The sequence below is a fragment of the Apium graveolens genome, chromosome 6 (assembly GCF_009905375.1).
Source record: "Apium graveolens cultivar Ventura chromosome 6, ASM990537v1, whole genome shotgun sequence".
NCBI classification, from domain to species: domain Eukaryota; kingdom Viridiplantae; phylum Streptophyta; class Magnoliopsida; order Apiales; family Apiaceae; genus Apium; species Apium graveolens.
In genome coordinates this window covers 30,644,774-30,660,652 of record NC_133652.1, presented here as the reverse complement: position 1 = coordinate 30,660,652, position 15,879 = coordinate 30,644,774, and the positions used below count along the sequence as shown (strand labels likewise).

At 32.1% G+C, this 15,879-nt stretch overlaps 2 protein-coding genes across 2 annotated transcripts; both read right to left on the bottom strand.

Annotated features, from left to right (window-relative positions):
- Positions 1-135: 135 nt before the first annotated feature.
- LOC141664849 (putative ADP-ribosylation factor GTPase-activating protein AGD8) lies at positions 136-8,243 on the bottom strand. The gene is made up of 6 exons (XM_074470803.1): positions 8,114-8,243; positions 5,167-5,222; positions 4,775-5,032; positions 4,332-4,430; positions 3,907-4,008; positions 136-159 (listed from the first exon to the last, which is right to left on the bottom strand). Exons 1-6 carry the CDS (start codon positions 8,241-8,243, stop codon positions 136-138), a joined length of 669 nt encoding a protein of 222 aa, XP_074326904.1.
- Positions 8,244-9,899: 1,656 nt separating this feature from the next.
- Positions 9,900-14,812, bottom strand: LOC141664244 (putative multidrug resistance protein). The gene is made up of 7 exons (XM_074470156.1): positions 14,255-14,812; positions 14,123-14,177; positions 13,842-14,026; positions 13,293-13,750; positions 12,572-13,109; positions 10,513-12,476; positions 9,900-10,427 (listed from the first exon to the last, which is right to left on the bottom strand). Exons 1-7 carry the CDS (start codon positions 14,441-14,443, stop codon positions 10,055-10,057), a joined length of 3,762 nt encoding a protein of 1,253 aa, XP_074326257.1. The 5' UTR covers positions 14,444-14,812; the 3' UTR covers positions 9,900-10,054.
- Between the last annotated feature and the right edge of the window lie 1,067 nt (positions 14,813-15,879).

The window sequence follows — 15,879 nt, the reverse complement described above, 5'->3', positions numbered from 1 at the left end:
ATTACAAACTAAATTAACACAATATGATTTAATTAAACTAAGTCACATGAATTCAATCGAGAAGTACTAATAGTTGATTATTAGATGCGTTAGATTTAATATCAATTAATCGAGTACTAAGATATGCTTTTGCAATCATGAACCGTGAAGTATTATATCCTGAAATTAACAAGCATAAAAATTGGGAATTTCGTACAAACCGATCAAATTTGAGAGGTACAAATTCAAGATAATTGAGTTTAGAAGTTAATCTAGCAAAACTAGATATGTATTTATATATTAATCTTTCTCCGGACAAGGTTACAGCTGTAAAAACCTCTGCCAAAGAAAGTGATCGATCTTCATCGGTAAAGTTAGGGTTCTCTCTTATATAGTGAAAAGTTTATTTAAAATATAAATGTCCAAGGATTAATGACAATAGAAACCACAGAGAAACCGCAGAGGAAGCTGCTTGAGATAAAAGAGATAAAAGTTTGCAAATGAGATGAACAAACTTTTGTTTATTGGAGGCTTATCAGCATACGTGCTCCATTCTAACCATATCCCATGAAGGGGAAAATCAAGGAAAATGGTGAGAAACACATGTATTTTGGTAAAAAAATAATGTTTGTTATTGTAAAGGGGAATAGTCTGTTAGTGTTTGTGCCCTAGAGACAACATTATTATATTTTGTTTATGACATTTGAATTATTAATGTTTATGTTCTATCGATTATTCTTTCATAATTTATTATATCTTAATTTATTACGATATAAATATTAGATTAATAAATATCCTTGGAATATGCTATGAATTATATATCTCTAAGTACGTGACTTATAAATGAGATTATGAAAATATTATCGATATTTCTAAATATCCTTAGTGGAGTATTATTATTATGGGACAATAATAATGCATTAAGATTAGTGTGCTTGTTGACTAATGATCGCATCTCATTAATCATAGGTATAGTGATACTAAAGTCGAAAACACGGGCAGATGTAAATATACATGGTACTGGAGAGACCTAATGTGAGATTCTACATGTCTGTTGTATCATAAGTAATACTCACAGTAATAATGATGTAATGGTCCTTAGACTTGAAATCATTATATTTATATACGATGATTAATATACTTTGATTACATTAAAAATTTCCTTTGACCGGGTAATGATAAAAGTGAATTTCCGGTATATTATGAATAGTATGAGAAATATGAATGATCTAGAAATAATTTAACCCTCATATTTTGGAGTGATATTAATGGCCTCTGTTAGATATTGAATGCAACACGGGGGGTGAATGTGTTTTTCAGATTTTTAGCCTTTTAAAACTTATTTGGATTTAGGTGAACAGAGCAGTTTAGATTTTGCAGAGATATTGTGTTTACAGAAATACCAAAAAAAACTTAATTTGTATTAATTAAGTTGGTCTTACTACAAATTTTGGGTTCTTAAGAAAATAAGAACTCAATTTTTTTCTTGAGAGAATACAAAAAAAATTGGATATGTTTTTGTTACATGTGAACTAGGGACCAGTGCATGCTTTATAAATTAGCAACACGGGTTTACAAGACTTTCACTAAAATGTACTTAACTACTTTCTAAAGCAACCTTTTTCTATTTCCATTTCTAGCTTAGCAAATATTTGCAGAATCTTGTAGGTCTGTGACCATCTTTTATCCAGTTAATCTTGGCCCTTGATCTTGTATTCTCCCAGCTACTTTGTAGACTATTCAATCCAGTTGATAGATCGTTTGTTGACTGATAATATTGAATATTTAACTTGTCTGCATTCTCTATTTGAGAAGTACGTGGAGATCTCCAGTTTGTTATATAGAAAAGTGACATCTCGATAAGTATAATGACTATCGAGATCTCTGAGTTTTCTATAGGTATACTTGACTTGTCGAGGTCTCTAGATCCTTGCATGTGAAATGGCTTGTCGTTATGTCTGAGATATCTACATGTAGAAATGACTTGTCGATATATCTGAGATCTCTATATACATATTTTGACTTGTCGATATCTCTGAGATCTCTATATGAGAAATTGACTTGTCGATATCTTCAATTGACTTGTCAATATCTCTGAGTTCTCTACATGCAGAAATGACTTGTCGATATCTCCAGTTCTCTACATCCTCATTTGACTTGTCGATATCACTAAGACTTCTCTATAAGTCATTTTGGACTTCTCGATAAGTCATTCTGGACTTCTCGAATGACTTATCGATATAACTTAATTTGTGACTTGTCGATGTCTTGACTTAGAACATTTTTCAAAGAACAGCTTTATTCAACTCCAAGCTTTTACACTTTTCTCTGAGCATGATCATGGCTTGATCTTCTTCCAGAATTTATTCCTTAATTTGAATTTGTTCACAAAAATATCCTACAGTCTAATCTTCTAACCATTATTATAGATCAAGAAATACAATACAAAATACAAATTTAGATTACCATACAACTAAATCTTAAGGTTTTCAATGTGACTTAGTCTTGTTATTGTACATGCATGTCTTGCACAACAACCTCTTGTGTGAGCTAGACTATGAAATGCGTGGCGCCGCGCTCAAATGTTGATTTGAAATGATAGTCTACTCATTGATTAAGGAAACCTGGATTAAATCATGAAGAGTATGACACATAACATGGCTCGAGTTTAATCTATAATATATGGTTAAAGGGATTATGTTACATTGTACATTATTCATGAAAGGTTTAATCGATCACCGGTTTGATTATTATTTCTTGGATAACAATGGTGTATTATTAGATATCACTCATTGTTTATAATTTTAATATGAGATATTTAAATTATTGCCAGCGTAATAATAACCTATAGGGTCGCACAAAGAAAGCTTGGAGAAATATTTAATTTAAATTCGGATTTGAATTTGAATTAAATATGAATTTTGAATTATTTATTATTAATTAAGTTGGACTTAATTAGTAGATTAAATAAAATTTGAATTTATTATTATTAAAATAGAAATTTAGTTGTTGGATGATTAAGTGAGACTTAATTAGACAATAAATTGGAAATACAGATTTAATATAACTCTAGTGTTGGATTAGGGTTAGAACTCATTTTTTGTCTCTCATATATAATCTCTTTTAGGGCTGAATTAGGGGACTACCTTTTTTGTTAGATTAAAAATACAAAATCCTCGTAGCTAGTGAAAGAGAGAGAAGAAGAAGAACGAGTTCAGATTTTCGGTGCTAGTACACGCCTCCTCCGCTCAAGTTTTCGTGTGGATACATAATTATTTTAAGCAAAGCTTCGTAAATTAAACATTATTTTAAGTAAGGACCTCCATTAGACAACAATAATCGTAAAGTTTCGTAAGGTAAACATCTCATCCACGAATTAATCAGTGTTTTCGCATGGATCCTGCGGTGGGTTTCAGTTTTATTCAGTTTTTTACAGTTTTAATGTTTGTTTCCGCTGTGTTTTTATGCCCTGAAACCCAACATAGTCATGCAGTGTGATGCCAATATATTAAAAATCAATAATTATTACTCAAATCTTAACTCTTTGTCTACAAAAGAATATGATTAAGAACTACTCCTTTTACTTTTCGCACCCACTTGCTTATATATATATATGTGCTCGTATTGCTGACAAATTCTCAAACCAATGAAATGCAAAATGCATTGTTCCTAGATTGTTGTTATATCCTAAATATTCATCATAATATATTGACGATACAAGGGAGCTAAGCTTTTCCCCAATTTCTCCGGCAATATTCTTAAGGGAAGAGATTTCATGATATGCTTAGAAAAAAAAATGAGATCGGTGGCAATCAATTCAATAACAAAATTTTGAGATTTCAATTTTTTTTGTGCCATGTAAAGTTCTACTGAATATTGTTAGTACATATATATTACAGTATGAACGTGCTTTGAGATACTATGTACCTGAAAAGACAGCTGATTAATGAGGTCGCTTGCACTAAAATCTGTACCAAAATCATCATTTTTATCACCAAAAAGATCTACACTTGAAATAGTTGTGATACCCTGTAAAATACAAAAAAAAATGGGTCACACAACACCATAAGCTGTTACAAAATCTATATGTAATTCCATGAGATGGACATGCCATAAAATGAATACACGTTTATTAGGGGAGGAGTGATATAATATGAGCTTGACTTGATTGATGACCTGCTTACTCTAAAGATTATACGAGCCAACATGTAACATGATATTAATTTCAGAAAAGTTGGAAGTTAAATGTTAAATCAAGCACAATTAGGAACTGTTTTAAACGGTAAAATTGCTTATTGCTTTCAATATTAACAAGTAACAACGAAAACTTACAGAGAACTTCTTCAAGAAACTTGATTGTCAAACCCTTTATTTTGATCCCCAAAATATTGAGATGATGAAATCGATTTTGCATTTGAGAACTTCTTCCTCGCTTCATCAGTTTCCTTAACCTGTGCAAAACAAAATGTGATATCAGTATACATTATGCACTAATTCTGCATCCTCACTTTTGTCATAACTTAAAACAAACTTCTCATGTCATGGTATATATGATATTTTAAATTATTAATTGCCTTGTAGGAATTATAAACAGGGATTTGCATCAAACACAACATGCACACAAAATATTAAAATTTGACACCAAATGGATTAGTTGATGTTAAAGATCGACATTGATATATGTAACTTGCTTATTTGCTGCTATTAAATCAGTAAGACATAAATAACAATTATCACCATATTTATAATTAAATTTATGAGAACTAAAAAAATAATCAAATATCACAGAACTCACTTGAACTTTAAATGATGAGCTAGTTTTCTTATGAAATTCATTTTCCATCCCATAATATGCGAAAAAACTTGTTGATGTTGGCGGGTTTACATGACTAATAACTTGGTTCCTTCCAGAATCCTTATATGCTGCTTGGGCATTATCTCCATATTCAAAATTAGCCGTAAAGGATGTCCCGACTGCTGCGGCGCTACTTATTGATGTGGAAACTTGTACATGTGTTGCTTCAGGCTTCTGATCATGAAGACTCTCATTAGGCTGTAAATTCGAGGAGAGAATGTCAATAACTGAAAGAGGCAATTTAAATTTCATAACTCAAACCAAAACGTAATTTTGAAAGAATTTACAGATAACAAGTTACAGATAGGCCGTAAAAGAAAAGCAAGGTCTACCTTAAAGCTAAGCTTTCTAGCACAAAGCCCGCGAGTCTTCCCAGTTTTGTTTGCACCTTAAAGAGGTCATCATTTTTAACTGATTTGGAGTTCATGAGTCTAAATTAGTTGACCTGCACACAATATATCAAGTTAAAATATTAAGAAAAAATATCTTCATGACAACATATTTATCATATAATTCACTTTCATTCTTGACATCTATATGAAATTTTAAAATCCCATATGTTAAGCTAAATTGTTGTTTAACTTCTTCATTCTAATCTTGATCATCTGTCTTTCATTAAAAATGAAGGGCGATGATGCTCTTTTATTTTCTCTCTAAGAAACAAACATATACTATATATTCTGTTAGATCCAAAGTTCAACCTTAAATTCGATTTCTGAGCATTGTAGTTTATTTCAATATAAAATTCATATAATCCATTAGAAATTATCTAAAATACAATGACTAGTGAATATTGTAGAACTAAACTAGTAATACTACTAATAAACAACTAGCTCTATAGCCCGTGCAATGCACATGCATACTCTATATTGTGCTAATTGAAAATGTTTTCACTGTAATTGTTGAAGATATATTTATGTTGTTGCCTAATGAATGAATAATTTATTTGTTTCTGCATATGAGCACGAGTATGTTTGCAATGGTGTATTCGCAGGAAGTAATAAATTATGTTAGTATACCTTTTTTGTCACTTCATAATTAAATGGTATTTGTAATATGTTAATGCTAAGAAAGTAAACTTAATACAACTGATTATGTGTGCCTGATGTATATCAATCACTCTAAATATAAAATAATTATTAATTTGTTTTTTAATTATTTAATGTGTTTATGTGTTAGAAATACGTTTGATGAATTATACTATATGGGCAATTGACGTCGAGACTGTAAGTTTACTCACTGAATGATATATGATACTCTCCGTCCCAATAAATTTCTATTTTGGGATGTTTCAACAAATTGTTAAAATTTTAAAATAACATATTATCTTTATAATGGCTCCAAAATTTACCCTACTTTCTTAATTTTTCTTCAACATAATTCATTTTTTTAATCTCTGTGTCTAACAACGATGTTAACAACCAATGAGACGGTAGGTGTATATGATATATGTCATATAATGATTAATAGTGAAGTATAAATCATACATATCTGTATAAATAGTTTATTTTATTTTTTATTTCATTGAATTTAATATAATATTTCACCATTTCATTATGATAGAGGACGAGGTTAGATTGATGACAAATTAGAATGTACGAGTATGTGCGTGTGTGTGTGTGTGTGTATGTCCCAGTATTAATTTATATATATATATATATCGTATGTATTTATGTATATATGCACATATTAATTATATAACAATTGATAATTTTTAATAAATGAATGACGAGGTGAATTAAATATTATATAGATATTAATGTAGGGGAATATTTGTCATACAAATTAATTTGCTCAACAAACCCCTATAATGATGTTAAGCCCCTATGAGACGGTGAAAATATATGATATATGTCACATAATTATTAATAATGAAGTATAAATCTCATATGTGTATAAATAGTTTATTTTATTTTTTATTTCATATAATTTAATATAATATTTGATCATTTCATTGTGTCGGAGGATGATGTTAAATTGATGACAAATAAGAATATATGAGTATGTATGTATGTGTATATGTGTGTGTATGTGTGTGTGTGTATATGTATGTATGTATGCATGCATGCATGCATGTATTAATTTATATATGTATGTATGCATGTATGTAGGTATTAATATATGTATGCACATATTAATTATACAATAATTAATAATTTTTAATAAATGAATGATGAGTTGAAATAAATATTAGAAAATGTAAATGAAGAGAACCCTTGGACATTATTCTAATCATGTTATACTTGAGTTTGTTACTTTACACAACTAATATGGCAATTGAACCCGTAAAATTACAAATTTCTTACTGGAACAACTCCTACTTAAACTGTAATTTATTTGTTTTATAAGATACACAAATAGCATGCAGAGCATAGTAAAATTCTAATAGAAAATGGTGAAAACATCAATATAAAATATTAAAAACAACTACTTGAAATAACAAACCGAAATCTATAATGTAGCATGCAGAGCCTAGTAAAATTCTAATTAAAATTCTAAATGAAAGTGAAGGTCTAATCTTGAAACAACATGGACAAAAAAATTAATAACCAACCTAACAAAGTAACTGAGGCCCCAAGTTGGATTCTTGGCATTGCAATCAAAACACATCTACACCAAAATTTAAACTCAATCACATCTATATACAATAACCCACAAAAAAATAACAATAACCCAGATCCCGGAATTTAAATTAAAAACAACACAGATTAAAAAATCTAACAAATTGAGTAAAAAAAATATGCACTTATTCTATGATTTTGCCTTCAGTTTCTTAAAAATAACATTTTTATCAGCAAAACTCTCAGACGCCATTGAAAAAAGTTTCAAGAGGAGGAAAAAATGGGATGAAAATCTGAGACCTCCTCAGGGAACAAAGATTGAAAATGTTAATGAAAATCCGCCAGAGAGAAAAATATGAATAACCGACAAATTTGTGTGTTTATATACTCATGTTTGTTTCAAAAGTTTCCAAATATGATTCGGAAGTACCAAAAGTACCCTTGTTACTTTGGTGATTTACATTGGTACGTAAACGTTGTTGCCTTAGTTAGGTGTTTTGGTAATTATCTAGCAAAAATGTAGATGTCCTTGATATTTGGTTTGACTAAAATATAAAGAAATTTGACAAAAAATATGGAAAAATATTAGACATTAATTTCCCCCCTGATATTGTGTTTGGTTGGGCCGAATGAAATGAAACGGAATGAAATGAGATTTAAAGCATAAAATGACATTTTAAAAAAAAAATATTTTTTGACCCATTCCATTTATAAATACCTAAACTATAAAGTAAACAGTACAATTTGAAATGGAATGATTCATTCTTTACGACATCGATTTTCTTCACGATTCTTATAATAAGAATTTGAACTGTGCTAGGTTTCCCAAATTTTTTATCAAATGACATAGTTAACACATAATGAATTTTGATTTGTGGGCGCATATATACACGCGATATCCCGTAATTTTATTAGGAAAGTTGTTATCTACAACGCGACACTCATCATTTAGAAAAAAAATTTGGGAAACCTAGCATTACTGTAAGAAATTTCATTTTCTTTCAAATCTTCCCTCCAATTTTCATTAGTTTCTTTTCATTTCAATCATTTCATCTCATTCACTCCAACCAAAAATAACATTAAATTTCTCTTGTCAACTTAATACTCCATTCGTCTCATTTTTCTTATCCATCAAACAACATCCACATTTTATACAATCAAGTTAAATAAATTAATAGATGTCATAATATTGATGTTATATTACTATATTCACCTTATGTTTTCTTTTTATACACATATTATTTATCATAATTATTAAAGTGGAAATTTTTTTGGGACAAACTAATAATAATATGGAACCAATCATAAAATTTTCTGTGAAATGTGTCAAGTTAATAACTTCCCTAATAATAACATGGAAACTAGCGGCGTATGATTACCTACTCTTAAATTATTTAATAAATTATTTGAATTATTTTTAGAAAATATTTTAAATATTTGTTGTGTGTTAATAACCGGTTATGTTGTGTCCATCTTAATGAAACATATTTATGTTAAACTATAATAATCAAAATGAGGTATAATTTGGTATGTCATTTTTTTGGTTGGTTTAGTTATCCTTAATCATGATCATCGAATTTTTTTAATCAAATAATCATGGTTTTTAGATCCAAATGCTAAAAAAATATATACAACCCAAATTTCTTGGTACAAATCCTGATAACAACAAATATTTATATTATTATTTATATATTAGTTAAGTTCTCAGGTACGAATACCATCAACAACAAACATTTATATTATTATCTAAAAGCATAATAATAAAGTTAATGGTTCAAATCATGTTAAAAAATTTACAATTTAATATTAATTAAAATATAATTTTATTACATTTATAAATAATATAAAATATAAAAACTATAAAAACATTAGTGGAGTCGCCCTGGTAGCAATTAGTAAAGTTAGTAATGATTAATATTTGCTTTAATCGAGAGGGAGTGATGGCAGAGATGCACAAAAAGTTCATCGGGCCGAGTTTTATTCGGACTTAAAATAACCTGATTTTTTTGAAAACGGATCGGGTCCGGCTATTTTAAAAATCGGGCCGGGCCGGACCGGGCTTCCTAAGAAATATAAGACAGGTTTTAGGTCCGCGACTGAGCTTTATCCGAGTTTTTTATTTATATATGAAAAAAATATTTTAATTTTTTTATAACTCAAATTCTGAGTAGTTTAAATATCGAAGAAAATAATATCTTGATATATCGGATAGAGTAGTTTAAACACCGAAATAAATAATTATTTTTTAATATAATATATAAATAATCATATATACCTTAATTACTTCAAATATTATAATATAGTATTTTAAAAATCATAAAAATATTGTATATTTTCAAATTTTATAAAAAAATTGGTTTTTTAATCGGGTTTTTCAAAAAGCCCGGGTTTTAATCCGGGCCGAACCGGACTTTTATCCGGGGGACTTCTTTAGATCCAAATTTTTATCCGGATTTTTAGCCTATAAAAATGATTGTCTATAATTTTTGCAAAGGATATATGGCTGGAGTGTAAATTTATTTTACATATTATCTAAACATGCCACATACTTCATCTAAATGCCAACTAGATTATTTATCAAAGGGTTTTGTAGCATCTCGGTCTTCTTAAAGATAACTCTACAAAGAAAATCAATACAAAGTAAAATTTAAAAATATGTTCATGATCTCTCCCTTGCTCTTTGTAGCTTTGTTAAGGAGTAGTAAGAACCAGCCTTGCCAAGGGCAAGAAGATCCAAATGAGATCCTTGTTCGACAACCTTTCCATTGTTGATCACAGCGATGGAATCTGATTTACGTACTGTAGATAATTGGTGAGCTATAACTACACAAGTGCGACTAACCATCATTTTCTCTAATGCTTCTTGTACTATGTTCTGGGAAATACTATCTAGTGCACTGGTTGCTTCATCTAAAAGAAGTATTTTTGACTTCTTTAGTATTGCTCGGGCAAGTGCGATTCTTTGTTTCTGTCCCCCTGATAGTTGGATGCCTCTGTCGCCACAATACGTTTCATATCCGTCTTTCATAGAGCTACATTAAAAAAATGAAAAACAAACAGTTCAGATTATTTTTTTTGTTCCAACTTATAACCAAGGAGAGTGGTAAGTTGCTGTACCTAATGAATTCATCAGCATTGGCAAGACGTGACGCTTTCCTTATTTCAGCTTCTGTAGCATTTTCATTTCCATACACAATGTTCTGCAGGATTGTTCCGGCCAGAAGTGTAGGCTCTTGATTCACTAATGCAATATGTGATCTTAGATTTCTTAAGTTGTACCTCTTTATGTTGCATTTATCTATGAATATTGACCCTTTTAATGGATCATAAAATCTTTCAATTAGTCCAATAATAGTAGATTTTCCTGAACCACTTCGTCCCACAAGTGCAACTGTCTTTCCAGCATCAATATTAAGAGTCAACCCCTTGAGGATCATTTGGTTGGGTCTTGACGGATATGCAAAGTAAACGTTTTTCATTTCTATATTACCCTTTACCATCTCTTCAACTATGATACCTTTTGGATCCTCAGGTTCAAGTTCACTCTTTCTGTCAATGACCTCAAACAATGAACTGATTGCATTGCTACTTTCTAATAAATCTGAACTCATACTACCTGCTTCTGCTATTGTTCTAGCAGTTCCCATCAATACAAAGAAAGCTTGAAAAAGGTTTTCCGAGTGCAACAATCCTTGACTTTGCAGTCTGCCTCCATACCAAAATGTTACGACGACAGATATTGTTGTCAGAAAATGGACACAAAAATAGCCTATCGCGACAATCCATGAATTTTTCTTGCTTTGCTTTCTAGGTCCTTCCATTGCTGAGGAGAATAAGCTCAGCAATCTTTCTTGAGATGAGAATGCAGTTATAGTTCTGTGATGGACAACTGCTTCTCTTGCAAGTTTGCTTCCTTCATTTTGAGCATTTCGGCTTTTCTGAGATATTTTCTTCATTAAGGTTGTCTTTGTGTAGAATACCCCTATGAGTACAGGCTGCATGGCAATCAAAACAATAGCTAACCTCCATGTTGCAATTAGTGCAAGTGCATATGACACTGAAGCATTTGTGATGGCCTGAACCAACAATGACATCCGATCTCCTACAAGAGATCTGACCTTGCTGGCTTCTGTAGTTATTCTTGCACATATTGCTGCACTTGAATTCTCATCTTTCTCAAACCATCTTATTTCAAAAGTGAACAGCTTTATCAGCACTTTCTCTCGAACCCTTTTCGTTAACTTCTCACCCATAAATCCAAAATCATAATACTGGATGAGACTGCAGAAGAAGTTGAACACTGCGAGGCATAAGAAGATGAAGATATAAAATCTCGTCTCTGATTTTATCTCTGAATTTTCCTGTAGAAAGTAAACTGAAACAAGTGATCCCAAGCAATAAGAGAAAATTGGCTGAATAGCGCCAGCACCAGCAGCTCCGAAACACCCTAATAACAACTCTTTCCACTCAGGGGCATTCATTTTTAGCAAACGCCAATTAGAAACAGAAGCGTTTGATGTATTTAATAAGTTCACGTCCTCTCTATCATTGGCTGGAAAGTTTTTAACAGGCTTTATTCCAACAAATGATATTGCAGGACTGCCAATAATGCCCGGGCTTGAGTTAAAAGAAATCTTTGTTGACTGCATGTTCCTCACAATCTTAGGTGACTGCATGTTACGATACCGAAAAATGCTTGTAGCTCCTTGTGATGAGTTATAGTAAGTGCTAGATTTGTCATCCTGTACTGTTTGTTGCATTTTAACCATTCTCCGATAGGCCCCTCCTCTATTGTTTATTTGCATTAGTTGAATGTGAGTTCCGGATTCAAATACTCTCCCTGACTGAAGAACTGCTATGGTATCAGCTCTATGGACTGTGGCAAGGCGGTGAGCAATAATAATTGTCGTCCTTCCAACTGAGGCCTGGTCCAGAGTTTCTTGGACTATCTTTTCAGATTGTGCATCCAAAGCACTTGTAGCCTCATCAAGTAAAAGGATCCTGGGGTCCCTGATTATAGCTCTTGCTATCGCTATTCTCTGCTTTTGGCCACCTGATAATTGCACCCCAGACTGCCCTACCTAAGTAAGGCAGCATTAAACTTCACTCTGGTCAAGTCAGTTGATAAAATGAGGTGCATATATTGTTAAAATAAAACTGAACTAATAAATCTTACCTGAGTATCATATCCATTAGGTAAACTGCTGATGAAATTATGGGCATTTGCAGCATAAGCTGCTTTGATAATGATTTCCATAGAAGCCCCTTCCCTGCCAAGCATAATATTTTCCTTGATTGTTGTTGCAAAGAGAATTGGCTCTTGACTAACCAGCCCCATTTGAGATCTTAACCATTTTAAAGATAAGCTCTTTATATTGCATCTATTAACAAGAATGTGGCCTTTAACAGGATCATACAATCTTTCAAGCAAAGAAATGACTGTGGACTTGCCACAACCACTGGCTCCAACAAGTCCTAAAGTCTCACCAGCACCAACTTTGAGATTAAACCCTTCAAGGATTATTGTATCAGGCCTCGATGGATAACTAAAGGAAACATCTTTAAATTCAACATCAACTATCCCTGCATCTAAAATCTGTCCTTCATTTTCAAGATCAATTAGAGGAACTCTATCAATCGTCGCTGAAATCCTGATGGCAGCAGCCCTCGCCTCCGCAAAGAATGAGATGTTTGGGAGGGCACTCATAGCTGCTCTGAAGTTAAAACAAAAAGAAAACCTTACAAGAAGTTTAGTTTGTGAGTAATGATACATTAAAAATATTAACTAGATCAAACTTGTGCAGACCAAGAGATTTGCATGTATATTGTTTTATAAATGTGCCTCTCATTGGAAAAGGGGCTCGAGTAATAGCTCAGCTCTGTGAGAGAAAACTTACATTCCTCCCATAAAAATACACAAACCAGAGATGAAGACATGGCCACCATTCTCCCCTCTCCGAGTAACAAGCAGGCTCCCAGTCCAAGCTTGGCAAGCCCAAGCTGCATAAACTACACCCATGCAACCTAGAAGCAACCCTTTTGTTAAACCTTGTTGTATCCCAAGATCCATACACTTTTCAAATGCTTGGTTGAGCCTGGCCAATGTTTGGTTCTCCCCGACACATGAATACACAGTTCGGATTGAGGAGATTGCTTGTTCTGCAATCCCACCAGCTACCCCGTAGGCGTCATCAATCTTCTTCCCAAGATTCATCATTAGTCTTCCAAATCCAACTCCAGGAATTATAAATATAATTGTCAATGGAACGCTTGCCAATGCTAGTCTCCATGACAGTACGAAACCACATATGAAGCAAAGGATGAACATTGAGAGTTGAGCAATGCAAATAGGTACCTGCATTGCACAGCCACAAAAGCCATATGTTAAAGCTTGACAGTAATGATTTCTCGTACACTTGGTAGTAGAGTTAGTCTTTATATATTACCTTCTCAGCTATAACATTCTGAATAGCATAAGCATCGGCAGATATGCTGGAGATGACATCAAAGGTCGTAGAAGAACCTGCTTGCTCATCAAAAAAACTAACTTCTTGTCTGAGGACTGATCTCAAATATTCAACTCTCATTCGTGATGTTTGCCTCTCTGCTGTTCTTGTCCAACATATTCCATCTGCAAAACAGATACAATCATAGTACCTTTTTAGACTTTACAGATTAGTACATTGTCTAATGTCCAACTACTTTATTCAATATTATAGTTGCTTACCTATAAAAGCAGCTACTCCAACCCCAATAGCAACATAAACCAACCTGAGTGCATACTGTGAAAAAATTACATCAGTCACATGATCAAATGTTAATGCCATAGTATTTCTCATAGGAAGATAATCATGTATACCATGTTTGGAGTATCATACGAAGAGGGGGAACTGTCTTTAGAATCAGATTGTCCATAACTAGTGATCTCATCACTGAGTATGAACATCGTAGCAGGAATCATCATCCCTTCTCCTATACATCCTATTGTTCCAAAGAACAACAGCATCTTATCAATTCCATCAGTATATCTTAACATGCCGCTCCCCATATGATTAGTAGAGGCAAATACATACACAGGCAAATTAATATCTTAAAATGACTGAATTCTGCTACTGGAATTTAACAAAAATGACAAGTAAATGTATTTCTATGTAGCATTTACATAGACACATAAACAGGTGCACATAAACGGACAAATGAATAAGCATTTTCGAGGCAGAGCCGCCTATATGTGCTATAAAGCTATGGTGCCAAAAGAATCAAGATAATTGGTTTTCACATTTCAATGCTTTTCTTTCTGTGAATGGAAGGGGAAAAGGACAAATAAATTCATAGGAATTGAAGGTAAATCAAATCTCAAGTAAGCATGAGTGTCCGATCATCTGCCATTTTATTCTTCCATTCGTCCACATTCCATGACAAACTGCAAGAAATTAAGTAAACTAATCATCTCGTCTGATCATCTACTCATATCAATCCTATCCATTTTGTTCAACAAACAAAGAGTTACAATTCAGAGGTTGACGATATCTAGATCAAGGTATCATAATATTTTATATGTTAAGACTTGAAGAACCAAATATCAAAAATATACACTTAAAAGGTAAAGTAATAGAATCGATATACTTAATCAGATCATATCCAAGTACATTTATGTGCATGCAAGATGACATTTCTCCTCAGTGGCTGAGTTCATGTCTAGGTATATGCTACGCACACACACTTCTGTACATGCGTTCATCTCGAATCGATTGTTCATCTAATTATTGAACTAGGAGCATCTCCAACAACCTCTTAGGATCACTCTTTAATATAATGGATTATAAATTATTAGTTCTTAGCAATTTAGTGTACATTCATCTCCAACAATACTCTTTATAACCACTCCTCATTCAATTTAATATTATTAAAATTAACTTGAAATCGTTAAAGTACAAAATAAAGTGGAAAGAGAGAGAGTATATCTAACCAATTTTCGATAAAATATTAGTTAAGAGCTGGCTAGAGCCTCTTAGAAATGAGGAGAAAGAAGGGGCTCTTAAGCTTTTGAAGAGCCTCTAAGAATTTCTTGGAACTCAAATTTAAATATCACTCTTTATTTTTCAACTTAAGAGTCTTATGCAATATGAAGAGTTTGTTGGAGACGCTGCAGTACTCTATCAGATTATAATTTTTTTAAAGCTCAACTCTAGGTTTATTATCTTCACGCTGTCCCTGAAATTGAAGAAAAGAAACTACACTGGTTTCTGGAATTCAAACGGAGCTAAAAAGAATACCTACACTGTTTTTGTTTTTCTTAGTTATAGCAGAAACCAAAGTTTCTTCTAGTCTTTAGTCTAGTTATTTCCACCGACATTTTGAGTAATATTAATTAATATTATTCCTATTTATTTGCATGCAATTCTTGCTCAGCTACACGCTCAAAAAGAGCAAGTGACATTGTATTTTAAGAATGAGAGTTTTTATAAGGCCTCGTTTGGTATG